Raw genomic sequence first — 22,417 nt, 5'->3', positions numbered from 1 at the left:
GTGACAGCCGTGAGTTCCACCCGACCCCCAACGCCGTCTCACTGCGCACGCGCAACCGTACTCCACCCTCCCTACCTCCGCGAGGACGTGCGCGTCCGCGCTGCTCACATTTCGGCGGAGGGCGCGCGCCCCGGAAAATTCCACTTCATCCCAAGCTCCGCCCTTTGCGCTGTCTGTCCTACCACACGCTCCTCACGCTCAGCCCTCATCCCAGCGGCCATTGCGTGAACAAAATGGCAGCCCCCATGCCTCGGGGGTTGTCTTGCTTATCCAGGGCTTCGGGATGGTGGTTACGGCAGGTGGGTAGTGAAGAGCGAATAGGACTCTAGGGGCTGGAGGAAGAGGACATAGTAGAGGGGAATACTTGATGCCGTTGTATTTGATGAGCTTGGACGATACGAGTCAGACCTAGGCTGGAGAAGAGTTTGAGGTGGACGGGATCCAGCTAGAGCCCGGGCGGGACCGTGTGGGCTAGCGAGTTGCTGGGGATTAAGTTTCTCCAGTTTGGTTTGAGTCTCTTTGGCGGGGAAATGTTAAAAGGAAAGATGTAATGGCTAGGAAGGTGGACTTGCTTCTGATACTTATAAATGTCCTAAATTGAACAGTAACTGGAAAGGAGGGAGTCCTGTATTGTCACTGTCTCTGCCTGATCAAACCTCATGATCAGAGAGAAAAGGTATCCTGGTCCTTAAAGAGCTTATTTGTCAGTTGGAAGCTAGAACGACAGAATAAAGTTCACAGCGAGACTCGCGATAGAATGAGCAAAATGTAATCTCCGTAAATGTGGAAGAGATGACAGGAAGAGGACTTTGTTTATGCTTTAATAGTAGCATTCTGCTCATTTCAGTGTTGGGTTGATGTTTGCTTACCATCAAGGTTCTTTGAAAGTGAAAGCCTTGCTTCAAATCAACTCTGCATCCCTAGGAGTTAGCGTAGTCCTGTGCTATGGAGATGGGTTGATGTTTGCTTACCATCAAGGTTCTTTGAAAGTGAAAGCCTTGCTTCAAATCAACTCTGCATCCCTAGGAGTTAGCGTAGTCCTGTGCTATGGAGATGGGTTGATGTTTGCTTACCATCAAGGTTCTTTGAAAGTGAAAGCCTTGCTTCAAATCAACTCTGCATCCCTAGGAGTTAGCGTAGTCCTGTGCTATGGAAAGTACTAAAGGAAAGCCTTTAGTAAATGTTGAGTGATAGTAATAAAAGTTGCTAACTGGCTTCTAGTAAGAGACACATTTAGTGTTTAGGTAGTAATGCGTTTTTCTCTGTGATAATCGTTTTATAATTGTTCCTGAAGCCTTATTTGAATATGCCCTTTCTATAGGGCTTTGCTTAGAGTTTGTTCAAGAAAGATTTTTTTCTTCCAGGTTACCTATATCCTAACCTTTTTCTTACCTTCCAGCCAGTCCTGGTAACTCAGTCCATAGCTGTAGTTCCAGTAAGAACTAAAAAACGTTTCAGACCCCCTACTTATGAACCCAAATACAAAACAGAAAAGGAGTTTATGGAACATTTCCGGAAAGCAGGATTGGTCATTCCTCCAGAACGTTTGGAGCGTCCCATACATCTAGCCTGCACAGGTGAGGCGTGGTATTTCTGGGACCCTGCCCCAGTCCCCTTCTGTCAGAGATCTTCTGGAACTTGGAATGACTTGGACTATGATTGACAGCATTTAATTAACCACTAAGACAATTTAGCCTCAATGATGGTTTACGTTACATATGCCATGTTTCGTGTGGTAATCTTTGATCTTGTTTTCACACTATTCTTAGAAGTTAAGAGTGAAATTTCTCCATTTTGTAGAAGTAGAAACTGAGGCTTGGAGAGAAGACTTAAATTATTCTTTTTTTTTTTTTCCAGGTGTAACATGATTCCCTGTACAAGGGAGTTTATTTCATTAGTCTTCTTTCTTTATTTATTTATTGGCAGCTGACTGGTAAGGGAATCTAAACCCTTGACCTTGGTGTTATCAGCACCATGCTCTAACCAAGTTAACTAGCCAGCCCTATTAGTCTACTTTATATCTGGGATCCTTCCCAATTTTATATGACCTCAAGATGACTTTTTCTCATTTTCTTCTTCTCTAATTACAGCTGGTATCATTGATGCCTATGTTCCTCCTGAGGGTGATGCTCGCATGTCATCTCTTTCAAAGGAAGGACTGAGACAGAGAACTGAGCGAATGAAGAAGAATGTTGCGTCACAATTGTCGTAGGTGTCTAAGACAACTGGGAGTTGATATCGGAATAAAAATTTCTTGTAGCTACTTTATCCCAGAGAGGTCTTCTTGGGTTAATTGGGTTGGATATAACTCCCTTAATAACTTCATGGTATTTTCTTCCTCTGTAGTAGAGTCTGTATTTAAGGCCGAATAATGTGGGCATTCTGATTTTTAGCGTCTTAGTCTTTATTGGTAATTTTTGTCACATTGGTTAGAGAGTTGACTTTGGCGTGTATATGACCCTTTTTTGATCAAATATTTTAAAATTTAAAATAACAATAAAAGAGCATATTTATATGAGAAGCACCTTAGAGTTTAAACTTCAGAGAGTAAGAAAAGCCAAAGGGATCAAGAAGACAGATCTGTTCTGGGATCTCATTGGGCTTTAGTTAAGGAACAGAAGCCTGAACCTTTTACTTAGTCTCTCTTAGCTGAAAGGTCAAAATCATTTAGTGTTTGTTACTCTACCTCTGACTGTATCCAGATCATAGGTTCTTTAGGGTCATGTATAGGTTTATGTGCACAAGTATGTTGAGTCAGTGTTAATTCTTCATATGGCCATGACTTATTTTTCTAAATACAGATGTTATCACGTCACCTTCTCTGCTTTAAACTCTTTTGTGGCTCCCTGTTACCTGAAAAATAAAAATCCAGATTTCTTCAGTGGTATGCAAGGCTTTTATAATCTGTCCCTTGCCTTCTTCTCCACCATCATCTTTTGCGCTTTATTCCATTTTTCTCATCCTAAACTTCAGCATTTCCAAACTAATTACTAATTCCTTGACAGTACACAGTGCCCTGCCTCTGTGTATTTGCACATCCTTTCCTTTGCCTGAAAATATCTTTCCCCCACCTTCTTAACTTGGTAACTCCAACTCATTTGTCAAGACCCAGTTCAAGCATTGTGTCCATTTTTAAGCCTTCCCCTTCCCTGACTCTTTTTGGTGCTGCTGTTGCTATAATTGTAACTGCACACTTATTCTTACTACTACTGTTTTTTTTTTGGCAGCTAGCTGGTACAGAGATTGAACCCTGGACCTTTGTGTCATTGGTGCCACGCTCTAACCAATTGAGCTAACTGACCAGTAACCTTACTTACTACTTCTAATAACTCTGTACTGAAATGATTTCCTTTCATATATTTCTCTCCTGGACTCCGAGCTCTTGCATGGTAGTGTCCATGATGATGAACAAACCATATGTGGTTTTACTGGGGAGTTATCATCTAAAGGGAGGAATACGGTCATTATATGCTGATTGCACACAATTAAATAGTTATAAGTATGGTGAAGTATGAGTGCTGTAGGAGCACATGACAGGGAAAGATTACTTGGTCTGGGAGATCAGAGAAGGCTTCCCTGAGGAAATGATATTCAAAGTTGGGACCTGAAGGATTGTCTGGAGTTAGCTGGGTGGAGGGGTGTGGTGAGGAACAGCGTTCTAGGGAAACAGAACAGTATAATTAAGGCTCTGAGTTGAAAAGAGTAGTAAGGGGTTTTGAGTTTTGTCAAATGCTTCTTCTGTGTCTGTTGAGATGATCATGTGATATTTGTCCTTTATTCTATTGATTTGGCATATTACATTAATTGACTTTTTTTTGGCAGTTGGCTGGTACAGGGATTGAACTCTGTATGTTGGTGTCATCAGTACCATGCTCTAACCAACTGAGCTAACTGGCCAACCCCTAATTAACTTTTTTTTTCTTTTTTTAATATCCGTAATTGATTTTTGAATGTTAAACTGACCTGGCATTCCTGGGATAAATTCCAGTTGATCATGATGTCCCTCATCCTTTTAATATACTAACACTTTACAGGGGAGCGAGGACTGGAGAACAGGGAGTTATTACTTAATAGGTATAGAGTTTGTGCTTGGGATGATGAAAAATTTTGGAAATAGTGGTGATGGTTGCACAACAGTGTGAATGTAATTAATGCCACTGAATCGTACACTTAAAATTGTTTAAATGGGCTGGCTGGTTAGCTCAGTTGGTTAGAGAGCACCCTTATAACACTAAGGTCAAAGGTTCGGATCCCCATACCAGCCATCTACCAAAAAAATAAATAAAAATAAAAAACAATTTTGTATATATAAAAAAAAAGGTTTAAATGGCCAATTTCATGTTACATATATTTTACCACAATTAAAATATATATATATATATATATATATATATATATATATATATTAACATTTAGATTGAATCAGAATTCCCAGTTTACATTATTATAACTATGAAAATGCTGTTGACAGCTGGGTCATAGTAGATATAATTAGTTTTCCTTTCCTGCATAATATTTTTTTTCCTGAAGTTAAGTGTCTTTTATTTTGCTCATTTGCTTACAGAACCCCTGGTTAAGTAAATGTCCCCTCTGTGCATTCAGAACATTAAGTATATCAATTTCATCATCTTCAAGAGCTTTCTTACATGTGTCAGTCTGGACTGATTGCTCTTTATGCCCACTGTACATTTTGGAATCTACTTTTATCATTAACTTAATATTCCTTTGCCTCTCTATTCCCTGTTTTCTGAATCCCATGTCTTTTACTTTAATGGTTTATTTTGTTACTTTGGTGGAGCACATTCTCTAGCTGCTCCCTGAGAAAGAGTGCAGGGTAGATAAATGAGATCGTTCACATCTAAAAAAAAAAAAAAGTCTTTTGCTCTCCCACTTAATAATTTGCCTAGCTATAGGATTCTGGGCTAGAAATAAATTTTCCTCAATTAAAAGCACTGCTCCATTGTCTTTTTAACTTCTAATGCTGCTATTTAGAAGCCCAATGTCATTCTGACTCTTGAGCCTTTTTATGAAGCCTGTTTTTTTTTCTTAGTGCTTATAGCATTTTTTTTTTTTTTGACCCTAGAGTTCTGAAATTTCACTATGAGAAGATTTGGTTTTTCTTTAGTATGGCTGATTTAAGAAATATTTAGAAGGTTGAATTTACAGGACTTGACACAATGAAAAAACAATTATGGAATAAGTGGACAGACATTATTGGAAGTTAATGTAAGCTGTGAGTTATGGAAATTGTATGGTCTTCTTTAGAAGTGATTCTCAGGCTTAATTTTACAGAGTCCGGAAGATAAAAGAATATGATGCTAATTTTAAAACAAAGGACTTCCCTGAAAAAGCTAAGGATATCTTCATTGAAGCTCACCTTTGTCTAAACAAGTAAGTGAACTCCCTATCTTGTAGTCATTCTGTTCTCAGCGCTATTAGTCTAGGTACGGTTTTTTGTTTTTCTAATTTATTTTTTAAAATTTTCGCTAACTATATATCCAACAAGGGATTAATATCCATAATATACTAGGAACTCAGGCAATTATACAGTAAAAAAAAACCAAATAACCCAATTAAAAAATGGGCAAAGGAACTGAATAGACATTTTTAAAAGGAAGACATACAGATGGCCAATAGTTACATGAAAAAATGCTCAACATCACTAGTCATCAGGAAAATGCAAATTATAACTACATTGAGGTATCATCTCACCCCAGTTAGACTGGCTATAATCAAAAAGAATGAGAATAACAAATGCCGACAAGGATGCAGAGAGAAGGGAACACTCCTACACTGTTGGTGGGACGTAAATTAGTACGACCACTATGGAAAACAGTATGGAGGTTTCTCAAACAACTACAGATAGATCCTCCATATGATCCAGCAATCCCATTTCTGGGTATATACCCAAAGGAATGGAAATCATCATGTCAAAGGGATACCTGCACTCCCATGTTCATCGCAGCTCTGTTCACAATAGCCAAGATATGGAACCAACCTAAATGTCCATTGATGGATGACTGTATAAGGAAACTGTGGTATATACACACCATGGAATACTATTCTGCCATAAAAAAGAATGAAATTCTCCCATTTGCAACAGTATGGATGAGTTTGGAGACACTTACGTTGAGTGAAATAAGCAAAGCACAGAGGGATAAATACCGTATGTACTCTTTCATAAGTGGGAGCTAAGAGATAAAGAGGAAAGGAAAGAAAATGGTGTATTGGACTTGCAGAGGGAGAGAACATACCTAGGGATTCAAGATGGAGTGGTGAAAGGGGGACGGGGAGGTCGGTCAGGGATAATTGAGGGGATAATTGGGTAGGGGACACAAGGTATAATCACAGTTTGTGGTAGTGGACATGCTGCCAGTATGGATCTGGCCATCACATCTTAGGCACGAGTGGTGACAATTTGCTTTGTACTCCATGAATATTCATAACCAATAAAGATAAAAAAAAAAAAAAAAAAAAAAAAGAATTGAAAATAAATGTAATGACAATACAAAAAAAATTCATTTAAAAGTTATTTTTAAGTTTATTTATTTATTTATTTTTGTTTTTTCATAGGTTTTTGTTCCCTTCAGATAAGAATTCTAAAGTGAGAAAACTTTTTTTTTTAGCAGCTGGGATAGTATGGGGCTCCAAACCCTTGACCTTGGTGTTATCAGCATCATGCTCTCCCAAGTGATCTAACCTGCCAACCCAAGAGAGCTTTCTATGTGGGAAGTAATTAGTAACAAGCTGTCCTTGACTCCTCTCCCTGCTTCTGGGAGTTTTTATTGTTTTTTGTTTTGTTTTGTTTTTTATTTTTTAGTGGCTGGCCAATATGGTGTTATCAGCATCATGCTCTCCCAAGTGATCTAACCTGCCAACCCAAGAGAGCTTTCTATGTGGGAAGTAATTAGTAACAAGCTGTCCTTGACTCCTCTCCCTGCTTCTGGGAGTTTTTATTGTTTTTTGTTTTGTTTTGTTTTTTATTTTTTAGTGGCTGGCCAATATGGGGATCCGAACCCTTGACCTTGGTGTTATAACACTGCACTCTAACTGAGCAACTGGCCAGCTCCTTGTATTTTATTTCTTTGTTTGTTATGTTGTTGGGAGTTTTACTGTTTGGTCTGTCTCAGTTCCACCTGCAGTGTTGGGACTCTGCTGGAAAGGCTGCTGTTTTCACCCCATCTGATCCCTTAATTCTTTCTGATCCTTTGTGTGTTTCCCTTTCCTTATTTTGAATAAGTTTCTTTTGAAAATTTGCAACTTTTTCTCGATTCAACCAAGTCAGGGCTGGTAGGGAGATGAAAAATCAACATTAGGAGCCTAGAATAATCTTAAGTACCAGTCCTTGTACTGTTGCTGATATTCTTTGAGCTGTGGCTACTATGGCTAGGCTTCAGGTAGGACTCAAAAACCTTTACTCTAAACACAGTTATTTCTTTTTACTTTTGTTGTATTTCTTTAAAAATTTTAAAAATTATGAAATATTTCAAACGTATTTTTAAAAAAGTACCATTCAGGTTCATAGATGTTTACATTTTGCCATATTTGCTTCAAAATCCCTATTTTGGGAGGGAGGGATAAAATGTTATAGCTAAAATGCCATCTCCCCATCTTTTTCCTTCCTGGAGATAACCACTATTTTATATATCATTCCCTTGTATATTTTTATACTTCCACCACACATATGCATTTGTAGACAATATACTGTATTATTTTATATATTTAAAAAATTTACATGAATGATAATATATATATATTTTTGAAGCCTGCTGTTTTTATCGTTCAATGTTGTTTTTTGTATGTTTGATTTTTTTCTATCACTTTATTTTGTGCATTCTATTTACCATGAGTTTTCTTTGCTGCTTTTATCTCCTTTTACTTCTTAGATTGATATAATTTTCCTTTTTTTTTTTTGGCATTGGCCAGTATGATATAATTTCTTCTTCCTTTTTTATTCCTTCTATTTGTTTGGAAGTGTTACTTTCCACTTCTATTCTTTTAGGCTTGCTGGTCAGCTCAGTTGGTTAGAACACGGACTTCTAACACCAAGGTCATGGGTTTAGATCCCCGAACTGGCCAGCTGCAAAAAAAAAAAACTTCTATTCTTTTAGTGTTTTAGTGGTTATTATTAAAATGTTTAACATACATTCTCTCTTTTTTTTTTTTTGGCAGTTAGCTGGTACAGAGATCTGAACCTTTGACCTTGCTGTTGTAACACTGCGATCTAACCAGCTGAGCTAACTGGCCAGCCCATTAATATGCATTCTTGCCTTAACATTATGAGAACCTTAGAATACTTTAATTCCAATTACTACCTCATCCATCTTCCATGTTATTATCTAGTTTTTTGGTTCTGCCTTATTTTTATTTTGGCTTCATTTTTAGTTTACTTTTTTTCACTTCAATTTTAAAGGATGCTTTCTTTGCATACAGAATTCCAGGTTGGTAGTTAAATTTTCTGTCAGCATTTTGAAGATGTCATCTGTTGGTTACTGTTGTTTCTGCTGAGAAGTTAGCTGTTTTTTCTTGTTATTCCTTTGAAGTTTCTTTTTTCTCTGGCTGTTTTTAAGATTTTTTTCTCTCCCTTTAGTGTTCAGTAGTTTACTATGGGGGGTGTGTGGGGGGTGTGTGTGTGTGGGGGTGTGTGTGTGTGTGTGTGTGGGTGTGTCTCTGTCTCTCTCCCTCTCTCTCTCTCCTGCTCTGGGTTCATATTGCTTCTTAAATCTCTCTGGGTGCTTTTTTTGTCAGTGTTGGAAGATCCTCAGTCAGCACATCTCTTCAAATGTTGCTCTGTTTCACTTTCTTGTCTCCCTGTGTGGTTCTGAATACATATATGTTAGATCTTTTCATTATGTGCCAAATGTGTCTTAGGCTCTTTTCTATATTTTTCCAATCTTTTTTTCCCCCTCCAGCTTTAGCCTGGATATTTTCTGATGTGTTTTCCTGTCCTCTTTTCAGTTGTATCTAATCTGCTGCTAAACCTACCTACTGAGTTCTTTTTTTTTTTTTTTTTTTTGGCAGCTGACTGCTATGGGGATCTAAACCCTTGACTTTGGCGTTACAAGGCTGCACTCTAACCAACTGAACTAACTAGCCAGCTCTGAGTTCTTAATTTTATATTTTATTTCCGTTTTTCACTTTTAGAATTCTCATTTGATTTCTTTTATTGTATCCAGTTCTCTGCTAAAATTCTCCATTTTGTCATCTAGTTTCCTGAACATCCTAGTAACATTTATTTTAAAATCTGTGTCAGATAACTCCAAAGTCTATAGGTCTTTTACAGGCCCATTTTATCTTGTCTTTTTTTTTTTTTGTCATTTTTTCGTGACCGGTGCTCAGCCAGTGAGCGCACCAGCCATTCCTACATAGGATCCGAACCCGTGGCGGAAGCGTCGCCGCGCTCCCAGCGCCGCACTCTCCCGAGTGCGCCACGGGCTCGGCCCTTGTCTTATTTTTTTTATTTTGGTTTTGGTTAGTGTATTAGTCTGTTTCTGTTGCTTATGACAAAATACCTGAAACTGAGTGAATTACAAAGAAAACAAAATTTATTGCTTACTGTTTTGGAGGCTGGGAAGTCCAAAGTCCAGGTAACGCATCTGGTGAGGTTAGCGTAATGTCTTCAAAGGTCATCCATATGGTAGCATGTGTCAGAATATCCTTCCTTTTTAAGGCTTAATAATATTCCATTGTATGACTATACCACATTTTATCTATTCATCTAGTGGTGGACATGCATTTTATTTCCGCCTTTTAGCTATTGTGAATAGTGAACATTGGTGTATAGGTATCTATTTGAGCTCCTGCTTTCAATTCCTTTGGGTATAGACAGGAGTGAAATTTCCGGATCACATGGTAACTATGTTAGACTTTTTTTTTTGTTTTGTTTTTTTGTCTTTTTCGTGACCGGCACTCAGCCAGTGAGTGCACCGGCCATTCCTATATAGGATCCGAACCCGCGGCGGGAGCGTCGCTGCGCTTCCATCACTGCACTCTCCCGAGTGCGCCACGGGCTCGGCCCTATGTTAGACTTTTTGAGGAACTTCCATACAGTTTTCCACAGCAGCCGCATCATTTTACATTTCCACTAGCAATGCATGAGGGTTCTAATTTTGCTGCATCCTCACTGATACTTGTTATTTTCCATTTTAAAAAAAATAATAGGCATCCTAATGGTTGACAAGTGGTATCTCATGGTTTTGCTTTGCATTTCCTTAAGGGCTAGGGATGTTTAGTATCTTTTCATTTGCTTATTGGCCATTTGGCCTTTCTTTGAAGAAAGATCTGTTGAAGTCCTTTGCCCATTTTTTTTTCTTGTCTTTTTCTTTTTCTGGTGGCTGGCTTATACAAGGATCTGAACCCTTAACCTTGGTGTTGTCAGCACCACACTCTCCCAAGTGAGCCATGGGCTGGCCCTCAAAAGTTTTTAATGTTTTTTTTTTTTTTTTTTTTTTTTTGTCTTTTTCGTGACCAGCACTCAGCCAGTGAGCGCACTGGCCATTCCTATATAGGATCCGAACCCGCGGCGGGAGTGTCCGCTGCTCTCCCAGCGCTGCACTCTCACCAGTGCGCCACAGGCTCTGCCCAAAAGTTTTTAATTTTGATGAAATCCAATTTATCTGTTTTTTTCTCTTGTTGCCTGTGCTTTTGATGTCATATCCAAGAAATCATTGCCAAATCCAATGTCATGAAATGTTTCCCCTACATTTTTTTTTTTTTTTTTTTTTTGGGTGGCTGGCCAATATGGGGATCTGAACCCTAAACTTTGGTGTTTCCCCTACATTTTCTAAGAGTTTTATAGTTTTATCTGTCACATTTATGTCTTTGATCCATTTTGAGTTACTTTTTTTTATGGTAAAGTATGTGGATATTCATTTTTCTTTTTCTTTTTTTTAAAGATGACCAGTAAGGGGATCTTAACCCTTGACTTGGTGTTGTCAGCACCATGCTCACCCAGTGAGCTAACTGGCCATCCCTACATGGGATCCGAACCCATGGCCTTGGTGTTATCAGCACCACACTCTCCCAGTGAGCCATGGGGCTGGCTCTGGATATCCATTTTTCAAGCACCATTTGTTGAAGAAAGAGACTGTCTTTTCTTATTGAACGGTCTTGGCAGCCTTGTTGAAAACCAATTGACAGTATTTGTGAAGGTTTGTTTCTGGGCTCTCTTTTTCTATTCCATGGGCCTATAGATCTGTCTTTATGCCAGTACCACACTGTCTTGATTACTGTAGCTTTGAAGTAAGTTTTGAAGTTGGGAAGTGTGAATACTCCAACTTTGTTCTTTATTTTCAAGATTGTTTTGTCTATTCACGGTCCCTTGAAATTCCATATAAATTTTAGGACGTGTTTTTCTCCCATCCCAGTACTAACCAGGCTAGACCCTGCTTAGGTTCGGAGATCAGATGAGATCAGCAGATTCAGGATGGTATGGCTGTGAGCAAGATATGTTTTCCTATTTTTGTAAAAAACTGTTGGGATTTTGATAAGTATTACATTGAATCTGTAGATTGCTTTGGGTAGTATTGGTATCTTAATATTAAGTCTACTAGTGCATGAACAAGAGATGTCTTTTTGTTTATTTAGATCTTGTTTAGTTTTTCCTGGCAATGTTTTGTTGTTTTCATTGTACAAGTATTGCTCTTCCTTAGTTAGGTTTATTCCTAAGCATTTTATTCTTTGAGGCTAAAAATGGAATTGTTTTCTTTTTTTTTTTTTTTTTGTCCTTTTCGTGACCGGCACTCAGCCAGTGAGTGCACCGGCCAGTCCTATATAGGATCCAAACCCGCGGCCGGAGCGTCGCAGCGCTCCCAGCGCAGCACTCTACCAAGTGCGCCACAGGCTCGGCCCTGGAATTGTTTTCTTAATTTCCTTTTCTTTTTTTAAATTTCATTTTCTTGTTGTTTATTGCTAATGTATAGAAATACCACTAATTTTTGCATGTTAATTTTGTGTCCTGCAACTTTGCTAAATTTGTTTATTAGCTCTAACAGCTTTTTGTGTGAAATCATTAGGATTTTCTACATATAAAATCATGTTATCTGGGAACAGAGATAATATTTACCTCTTCCTTTCCAATTTGGGTACCTTTTATCTCTCTCTTTTTTTTTGCCTAATTGCTCTGGCTAGAATTTTCAGTACTGTGTTAAATAGAGGTGATGAAAGTGGGTATCCTTGTCTTATTCCTAATCTTAGGGGAAAAGCTTTCAGTCATTCACCAATAAGTGTGATGCAAGCTGTGGATTTTTCATATACCACCCTTATCATGTTGAGGAAGTTCCCTTCTATTCCCAGTTTTATTGAGTGTTTTACTCATGAGAGGGTGCTGAATTTTGTTAAATGCTTTTTCTGTATCAATTGAGATGATTGTGTAGGTTTTTTTCCTTCATTTTATTGATGTGGTATATTACATTGATTGGTTTTCCTTTGTTGACCCACCCTTGTCTTCTGAGGATAAATCCCACCTGTTTATGGTTTATAATCCTTTTGATAGTCTGCTGGATTTGGTTTAGTAGTATTTTTTTTTTTTTTGGCGGCTGCCTGGTAAGGGGATCTGAACCCTTGACCTTGTGTTATAACATCACGCTCTAACCAACTGAGCTAACCGGCCAGCCCTGGTTTACTAGTATTTTGTGGAGGGTTTTTGCATCTATATTTATAAGGAATATTCACCTTTTCTTGTGGTGTCTATCTGGCTTTGGTATCAGGGTAATGTTGGCTCCATAAATAGTTAGGAAGTACTCCCTTCTCTTCAATTTTTTGGAAGAGTTTGAGAAGGATTGGTATTTGTCTTCAAGTATTTGACAGGATTCACCAGTACAGCCATCTGGTCTGGGCTTTTCTTTGTTGGAAGGTTTTTGAGTGCTGATTCAATCTCCTTACTTGTCATAGGTTTATTCAGAGTTTGTTTCCTCTTGAATCAGTTTTGCTAGTTTGTGTTTCTAGGAATTTGTCCGTTTCATCTAAGTTATCCAATTTGTTGGCATACGATTGTCATAGTATTTTGTTATAATCTTTTTTTATTTCCATATAATTAGTAGTCGTATCTCCCCTTTAATTTTTGATTTTAGTAATTTGAGTCTTCTCTCTTTTTTTCCTAGCTAAAGTTTCCTCCATTTTATTGATGTTTGAAAGAATCAACTTTTGGTTTCTTATTTTTCTCTATTGTTTTTATGTTCTCTATTTTGTTTTCCTGTGATCTAATCCTTATTTTATTCTTCCTTTTGCTGGCTTTGGGTTTAGTTTGCTCTTTTTCTAGTTCCTTACGGTGAACAGTTACATTATTAATTTGATTTTTTTTTTTTTTTTAGTAGCTGACCAGTCTGGGGATCTGAACCCTTGACCTTGGTGTTACAGCGCCACACTCTCTTTCTTCTTTTAATGTAGGCATTTCCAGCTACAAAATTTCCTCTTAGTTCTGCTTTTGCTGTATCCCATAAGTTTTTTTTGGGGGGTGGGGGTGGCCGGCTGGTATGGTGATCTGAACCCTTGACCTTGGTGGTGTAACACCACACTCTAATAAACTCACCTGATTGGACAGCCCTATTTGTTTTTTATATGTCTTATATGTTTCTTGCATTACTGCAATTCCTGCATTACTGCCACTTTTATAGTGTACCATTATGATTCCCTTCTTTCCTTTTTCTCTCTTCCAAATACTAGCCAGGCCCAACCCTGCTTAGCTTCTGAGATCAGATGAGATCGGGTGTATTCAGAGTAGTATGGTCATAAAGCCTTCTTTCCTTTTTCTATATATTTTTTAGTTATTTTCTTAATGGGTACCTTGGAAGTTAGAATTAACATCTTAAACTTATAATAACCTAGTTTGAATAATACCAACTTAGTTTCAATAGTAAAACAAACACTCTATTCCTATATATCTCTGTCTCTTTTCCTTTATATTGTTATTATCACAGATTACATCTTTATACATTTGGTGCCCATTAACAAATTTATAATCATCGTTTTATTCATTTGCCTTTTAAATCATACCGTGGGGGGGATGAGGAATTAAAAGCCAAAAGTGCAATAATACTGGCTTTAATATTTACCTATGTAGTTACCTTTACCCGTGTTCTTTATTTTTTCTTTTGGCTTTGAGTTACTGTCTGGTGTTCGTTCATTTCAGCCTGATGGATTCCCTTTGGTATTTCCTTTATTTTTGGAGGGATGGGGGATGGGGAGAGTCTGCTCCTGGTACAGGGATCCTAACCTGTGACCTTGGTGTTATCAGCACCACGCTCTTGGAAGTGAGCTAAGCAGCCAGCCCCTTTGATATTTCTTGTAGAACATATCTACTGGTACCAAACTCCCTCAGCTTTTGTTAATCTAGAAATGTCTTCTTCATTACTCCTTCGTTCTTGAAGGATAGTATTTCCGTCTATAGAATTCTTGGTTGACAGGTTTTTTTTCTTTCAGGACTTGGAATATGTCATCCCACTGCCATCAGCTGTAATCTTATTAAGGATTCTTTGTGTGTGATGAATCCTTTCTCTTACTGCTTTCAAGATTCTCTGTCTTTGAGTTTTGACATTTTGACTACAGTGAGTCTTAGTGTGGATTTCTTGGTGTGGATTGTTTGGAGTTTGTTGAGCTTCTTGGATGTATACATGTATATCTTTCATCAGATTTAGGATTTTTTTAGCCATTATTTCTTCAAATATTTTTTTCTGCCTCTTCCTCTCTTCCCTTTCTGGGACTTTTAGGATTGTTATTTAACACACTTGATGATGTCCCACAGGTCCCTCAGGCTCTGTATATTTTTCTTCACTCTTTTCTCTTTTTGTTCCTCAGACTGGATAATTTCAGTTGCCTTATCGTCAAGTTCACTGGTCTTTTTTGCCTGCTCAAATCTGCTGTTGAACCTCTCTAGTAAATTGTTTTTCTAGTTTTATTTTAAAAGTTCTGTTGTTGGAGTTTTCACCTCCAGAATTTCAGTTTGGTTCCTTTTTATAATTTCTGTCTGTTTATTTATATTCTCTTTTTGTTCATACATTGTTTTTCTGATTTCATTAGTTCTTTGTCTGTGGTTTCCTTTAGCTCTTTGAGCATATTTAGGGCAGTTGATTTAGTGTCTTTGACTAATAATTCTGATGTCTGTGCTTCCTCAGGGATGTTTTCTGTCAAATTGTTTTTTTCCTGTGAATGGACCATACTTTCCCGTTACTTTGTATGCTTTGTAATTTTTTTTTTTTTTTTTTTTTTTTTTTTTTTTTTTTTGGTGACTGGCCAGTATGGGGATCAGAATCCTTAAAATTTTGTAATTTTTTTTATTGAGAACTGGACATTCTGAGTATTATAATGTGGTAACTCTGGAAACCAGATTCTCCCTTCGCTCAGGAATTGCTGACTTTGCTCATCAAGGCTGCTGCCATCTGTTTGTGACTTACTCAAACTAATTTAGCTAAATGTGTATTCTTTGTTGTGTGTAGTCACTGAAATTTTGGTTCCATTATCTCTGTGGTCAGCTAGTGACCTGACAAAGATTTCCTTAATTGTATGGCTAAATAAAAACAAAATCAGTTGTATTAGTCCATTTTCTTTTGCTCATAACAGAGTACCTAAAATTGAGTAATTTATAAAATGAAATTTATTTCTTACAGTTTTGGAGGCCAGAAAGTCCATGGTCCGGGGACACATCTGGTGAGAGCCTTCTTGGTGGAGGGTCCTGTAGAGAGGCAGGGTAGCACATAATAAGGGCTGGATAAGAGCACTTTAACGAGCTGACTTGTTCTCCTTAAAGGCATCAGTCTGTTCCCTGATAAACCATTAAACCATTAACCCATTACTCCTTGAATGGATTAATCCATTCACAAGAGCATAGTCCTCATGATCCAATCACCTCTTAAAGGCTCCACCTTTTAAATATCATAATTAGATTTCCCACCCTCTTAACACTGTTACAATGGGGATCAAGTTTCCAACACATGAACTTTTGGAGGACACGTTCAACCCACAGCACAGGTGTTTGTGCCTTTAATCTTCTGATAGATGCCTGTGGGGGAATCTGTTATAGCCAAGAGGGTTGAAATGCAGTCAGGTGTCTGTGCTGGTCCCTCTGTGATCCACCATACTAACCAAAATGTGCAACCCCAAATTTTTGGAGAGCAAGGTCCCCCACTACCTGCCCTAACACCAGCCATCTACTCTAGGAATGTGGCCACTATCCTCACCACCACAGCAGGGTTGATGGAAGGGGGATCAAAGGCAGTTGCACACATCAGTCTTCTACACAAGATCGGAAGCCTCTCCCTTCATCAAGCACTTCCATGGTTGTTATGAGTATTCAGTCAGGATCCAGACTTCCAAAATAGTTGATCCTGGTCATTTTTTTCCAATTTACCAGTTGGTTTTTTTTGTGGAAGGACCAACCCTAGATTCCTTACACTGCCATTTTACTTGATATCTATGTCTGTTGATTTTTGCTAGATAGATTCCAGGTGTGATTTGTAATGTGTAGTTGCTCGCTCATCTTCAGTGAAGATTATTTCTTCTGAAGGAATTGCAAACAATCTAAGTTATGAATATGCTCCCAAAGAGGTTTTGTGTTTGTTTCTGTCAGGCACCACAGCAGTATTATTGGCCAGGTATCAGTTTTTTGCCAATTTCTTAGCTTAGGAATTCCTGTATTGTACAGGACATCCTTTGTCCACATTTGAGTGGACTTAGGGCTTCCAGTTTTTAGTTTTTCTTTTTTTTTCTACTCAGAGCCCTAGACAAGAGCAGCTTTATCTCTAGCTTGGTGGACTATTTTTCTAGTTTCTCTTTCTGGAGAGTCCTGCTTTAGGCAGGGATATCAAGTCCAATTCCCTACCCTTCAAGGGTCCAAGATTTCAGGAAAAGTCAGGCTCCTAGTCATTAGCTCCTATTTCTGGATCTCTTAATCATCCCTTATGCTGTCATGATATCAGGTTGTATTCCTTCCGTTCTGGTTTTAGTTCCCTCTTTTCTGGCATCTGGAGATTTACCTCTCTTTTTTTGCAAACTAGGCTAGAGTGTTTTAAATGTGTGTATATCTATCTATTATATTTTATCCGACATTTCTAGATGTTTATAGTGGGAGTAGGTTTACATTATTTCATTATGTTGCAGAAGCAAATGTCTTCTTATTTTCAGTGTAAGTTCTATTGTAAAATAGTAAATGAACTTATAGAAAATGGAATTTCTTTCTACTGAAGTCTTCTAGGCCAGGGTAGTGAGGAGGAAGAGTTCGTTCAGAGGTGCCTACCATGGTGGTCATCATGGTAGTTGTCACCACAAATTAATCTAGTCTAGTCCTACAGTGGGGGAAATGACTTGGAATCTTCTGTTAGGAATAGGGGTGGAAGAGAAGCAGTTAGACATGTTAGAACTAATCCTTTACTCACTCTGGGATTAGAGAACAAGATTTTTCAAAAGGGACAAATAATTAAACTGCCTTTTTTTTTTTGGTGGTTGGCTTATATGGGGACCCAAACCTTTGACCTTCCCATAAAGTATTAAACTGTAGAGAAAAGTCATGTACGTGTATCTGAAAGAAACTAATCTGTGATTTTAGGTTTCTCTGAGACCCTCAGTTAGGAACCCTCTTAAAATCTTATATCTACAGGAGTTGGGGTTTGCTGTCTGTTTTCTTACTGTTACTGCATAAAGTCAGCATGACTAGGCCACTGGCAACAACAGAGATGGAGAGGGAAAAAAAGAAAGGAGCAGAAAAGGCAGCCAGTTAGTACTGATGATGTGTAAGAGATAAGAGGAGATAAGACAAGCTTTTGATTATTTGTGTTGGACTTTGTTCCGCATAGCAGCACAGAACAAAAATCAGTCCCATGTCCTACTGAGAGTCTCTTGCCCATCTTAAGGATGTATAGTAATTTCAGAGAAATTTCTTTCTGTTCCTGAGATTCAAACAATTTTACTCTGCTATTAGATCTCAAGGTTTTTGGTAAATCATATTACTGTTTATCTTTGTATCCCCAGAACTTATCATATTACCTGGCTTATAGCAGATGTGCAGAAAATGTTTGTAAAAATGAATTGTTTTCCGTTTTCAGGGCCGTTTTCAAGTTTCATACAGGATATCATAAAAGCAAGTATCGATGATATATCTTTCTTTTCTAGCTCAGACCATGACCGGCTTCATACCTTGGTAACTGAACACTGTTTTCCGGTAGGTTCTCATCCTCTTTAGAACTGTAGGATGCCTGAGTGGGTAGATTCTAGACATCACCTCTGGTTTTTCTTAAGAAGGATCAGTTTTGAAAGTGCAGGAAGTTTAAGGTACAAGCTTAAGTTCCATTATTTTTAGCTGAATGATAGTGACTTGGTATTGACTCTGGTAAGAGTCATGGCAAATGAGGAAAGAGGAAGTCCCCACCAGGCAGTACTGAATCCATAGGATCCTGAGGTTAAGATATGGGCTACATTAGGCCGCTCCTATGCATACCTACACTATAATGAAAGATTTAACAAGAGTTCATAAGGCTTATATTGGGTGGTAACAGGGGTGCTAGGGACTTTGGGGGAACCCCAAGAATGGGGACTTTGTGGTTCAGTAGAGGTTCAAGAATAAGAACTTCAGTTTCTATCAATTCACCTTCAGTTTCTATCATCTCCTTAGGGACAAGTATAGCTAATCTAGTCTTAGCAGTTTAGCCTTTATAAATTTCCACCTTTTACTGCTAACAGGTGAGAGGCAGAGAAAGAAACATGTATGCAGTCAACAAAAGAACATGTGATAATTAGCAGATTATGAAAGTGTATGAGAGGGATAATGATGTGCTGGGTATGTTGGCAATTTGGAGCGTGGTTTTCATTGATCTGGAAAAGGGTCCTCGAGGAGGAAGGTGAGTTTTGAATTGTGATTTAGATGAAAAGAGAGTTGTGAGATGAGCTCAAACAATAACTTAATCAAAGCTTGGGAAAGTGAGGGAGAAAGTAGGCATGAGAGAGCATTTGGTGGGGAATGGCACCTGTTGTCTGCAGTATTGCTGAAGTGAGAGCAGGTGTGGCAGCACCAGCTTCCCTACAGGGAGGAAAAGCCCAGTTGAACTTGTTCTCCTCTGCCCTTAGGACATGGTCTGGGACCTCAAGTATAAGACCGTCCGCTGGAACTTCATGGAATCTTTAGAGCCACCCCAGGTGGTTCAGGCTCGCTGTTCAAGTCTGGTGAACGTGAGCAACATGTATGGCCAGGTCACCGTACGCATGCACACCCGGCAGGTAGAGGCACCAGTCTGCTTTCCTCTGAGCTTTTATTCACTCTTGTGTTGGCCACCTACCTCTGCAATACTGGGTATAGCTGCCTTGGACTGTAAGTTCTAAGAAAAAGTTCGCCATGGTCTTCCTTGCTGTGTCACTGCAGCTGTTAGCTCTACTAAGACACAGTATGAGATTATTGTCTCCTACTCTTCCTGGTCTTGACCCATCACCCCCATCTAAGAACCTCTAAGAGTAAAGTGTCAGCAGTTGATCAGTTAGTCCTAGATTCAGAATTCTGAGATAATTATTTTTCTACCCATTATAGTTTTTTGTTATTGTTGTTTCAAAGTGGTTAGGTGGCAAAACAAAACAAAACACACACACAGAGAAACAAGCCATATTTGCTTTCATCCTTGCAGACTCTGGCCATCTATGACCGGTTTGGCCGGTTGATGTATGGACAGGAAGATGTGCCCAAGGATGTTCTGGAGTATGTTGTGTTTGAAAAGCACCTGACGAACCCCTATGGGAGCTGGAGAATGCATGGCAAGATCGTCCCCCCATGGGCACCCCCTAAGCAGCCCATCCTTAAGGTAAGACAGTGCATGGTTTAAGAGAGCTGGGGCAGTAGTTGTGACATCATAAGCCAGTTCTCTTGGGCTCCTCCTAGTGGAGAGAGGGGATGATGCAATACCAGGGAAGGAGACTTCCTGGTGGGAGGGTGGAGGAGAAGAATGAAACTCTTCTGGGTAAGCCATGGGCTTGGTTGATAGGTAACTCAGCTTTCTGCTATTTCAGACGGTGATGATCCCTGGCCCCCAGCTGAAACCATGGGAAGACTATGAAGAAGCACAAGGAGAGGCCCATAAGCCTCAGCTAGCCTGATGGTAAAAATTGACCTGTGGGGTGCAGCATGGCTGATGAGACTGCTGGAAGCTGTGAAGTCATATGTCTCCATCATGCTGTAGAAAGGACTACCTTTGTTCACTCTGCTTAGGCCTTTTCAGCAGCCTCATCCTCAATAGCCATGGATTATGGCTGGGTGGTATATGCACAGCCATGAACCCTCTTCTTCTTTAAATTGTGTGTCTAGATTCTGAGTCTAGATGAAAGGCAGTATGTTTCAGAGAACATCTGATGCCAGTTTTTCCCACAGCCCCTGCTGTGGGAGCAAACTGGCAGCATTCCCTTTCTCATCACAGGGCAGCGATCAAAAACACTATCGGGGTGCTGGACAAATTTTGGTGGGTTCTATACATTTTCCCTGGTTCAGGCTAGGAGAAGACCAGCCTTCAAATGGCAGAAGTGCAAGACGAGCCTAGCCATGAGTAATGTGACTCCCAGAAAATCCAGACTTGGGAAGAATAATTAGTGTTTATAAAATATGGTATCATTTAAGAGGGTCTTTTCTCATGCACTGACTCACTGATGAATCGGCATTTGTATTTTATAGAAGAACATAAATCCAAAGAAATAATTTATCCCTCAGCCTCTGGATTGTGTTCTTAATAATCATTAATAAGCTGCATCCTGGTGTGACCCCAGGAAAAGTGGGAAGAGGCAGGGGCTGTGGAGGGGTTGATGCATTTGGGAAACTCATGTGCAAGACTTGATTCCCTGGTTTCTTTTTTCTTTTTTTGGTGGCTGGCTGGTACGGGGATTCAACCCTGGACCTTGGTGTTAACAGCACTGCACTCTAACCAACTGAGCCAACCAGCTAGCCCTGGTTCCCTGATTTCTAGCATCTTCTAGGGATGGTGATGATTCTTTTCAGCCCAGTATTGAGAAGGTGAATGAATGTACCAGAGTATGAACCTGTGTAGAGTAAAACCACCTTAGCCCCTCCTTGTTCCTTAGTCCAGCTGGGCTGTCAAGAGAAGGATGTGGGATTTCACATGCTCATGTGTCCTTGGTCATCTGGGTGTGACAAGGGAAATCACTGTGTACCAGCAACAAGCTTAGTTTATGGTACTGTTGCTTTCATCAGTCCAATGTAGGATCCTCTTAAAAAACAGGACCTTTATTCTCATACTTTCTCTTTTTCAAGCCTAGAACTTTCTTTTAAGGAATCTGTCACTTAAAGTAAGGATTAATCTGTCCTGACCTTGTCCTGAGAGTAGAGTCCAAAGAAACTGGAATCAGGTCAAGAATGAATAAGAACTCTTCAGTTTCTCTAAAGCTACCATCTCAGCAAAGCAGCAAACAGATCAGGTCTCACTGGGGAAAACTGGTGTTTTTACAGCAGCTGTTGAGTGCTGACTGTGGAAACAGAGGTGTGTATGCTTAGGACAGAGACAGCACTGGTGGGTTAATCCAAAGCAGCCACTCTCATGCAGTCTCAACCCTTTTGGCTTAAAAAATGTACATCAGTTTGCAGCATTACTGCCCAAGTGAAGTTTGGTCACATCCTATTTGCCTGAGCCCCGGATTAAGGCAAAATGAGAAGAAAAGTGCTTTGAGCAGGATCCACAGCCCAGGAGTATGGAGGAAGGGGAGGTAGTCCTGGCAGTGTAGGAAAGCAGAGAAACCAAAAAAGCACACTTAGCAGGCAAGTGATGCATTGCTTTCTCTGTATGTGTTTCTGTATATATGAAATCATCCCACTCCCCTGGATCTGTCTCGGGGGTATCTAGATAATCTGAAATAGCAGCTAAGCAATAGCTGCCACCAGGGAGCCAGAGGGTAAGTGCAATTTTCATTTCCCCCTGGGATTCAATCCATCTGAGTAAATGGCCGCAGATGTGAAGCGTTGGCTAGAAGGACCATGCAGAGACCATCTGCAGTGTCAGGCACAGACCTGGGCACTGGCAGAGAATTAGCCAGACCCCCTGAGGGTCCTGAAGGCTGCAGTGTTTTTATCTTGGACTTTAGAGCAGATTTGTTCTTTCCTTATCTATCCTACTGTTTAAAAATGTTGAAAAAGAAAATCATTATGAATAAGCTAGAGCCAACTGATTATCTAGAAAAAGCATTCTTTATTTCCCCACCCCCGCCCCGCCAGTTTATTTCATGAGAGTGGGTATGAGAGCAACTTTGCAGTGAGGTCGTTTTGGGGTGCACAGTTAGCAAAATCCATAGTGGCTCAGAAGCTGTGGGGTTAACTAGCCAGAGCCCAGAGCAACATCATGCTTCAGTTACTGCTCTAAAAGCCCAGGACAGAAGACCCAGGTAAGTGGGAGGGCCTAGGTATGGGAATGAGGGCGTCTGGTCCCTGAAGGAGAGTAGATTACTTCATTCC

The 22,417-nt window shown here is 39.4% G+C and overlaps 1 protein-coding gene across 1 annotated transcript; it reads left to right on the top strand.

The window, feature by feature from the left end:
- The first annotated feature begins 207 nt into the window (after positions 1-207).
- On the top strand, positions 208-20,660 carry MRPL45 (mitochondrial ribosomal protein L45). Its single transcript, XM_063111276.1, has 8 exons — positions 208-299; positions 1,400-1,577; positions 2,091-2,208; positions 5,293-5,391; positions 18,100-18,148; positions 19,051-19,200; positions 19,599-19,772; positions 19,978-20,660. Exons 1-8 carry the CDS (start codon positions 234-236, stop codon positions 20,062-20,064), a joined length of 921 nt encoding a protein of 306 aa, XP_062967346.1. The 5' UTR covers positions 208-233; the 3' UTR covers positions 20,065-20,660.
- Positions 20,661-22,417: the final 1,757 nt, after the last annotated feature.

The sequence above is a fragment of the Cynocephalus volans genome, chromosome 10 (assembly GCF_027409185.1).
Source record: "Cynocephalus volans isolate mCynVol1 chromosome 10, mCynVol1.pri, whole genome shotgun sequence".
Lineage (NCBI taxonomy): Eukaryota > Metazoa > Chordata > Mammalia > Dermoptera > Cynocephalidae > Cynocephalus > Cynocephalus volans.
This window is presented reverse-complemented; position numbering and strand designations above follow the sequence as displayed.

Bases quoted from the DNA above. Each gene is read 5' to 3' on its own strand.
- MRPL45 (XM_063111276.1), top strand. From the start codon at position 234: ATGGCAGCCCCCATGCCTCGGGGGTTGTCTTGCTTATCCAGGGCTTCG. The intron at 300-1,399 runs GTGGGTAGTGAA...CTTACCTTCCAG, and splicing joins CGGGATGGTGGTTACGGCAG to CCAGTCCTGGTAACTCAGTC. The intron at 2,209-5,292 runs GTAGGTGTCTAA...TTAATTTTACAG, and splicing joins AATGTTGCGTCACAATTGTC to AGTCCGGAAGATAAAAGAAT.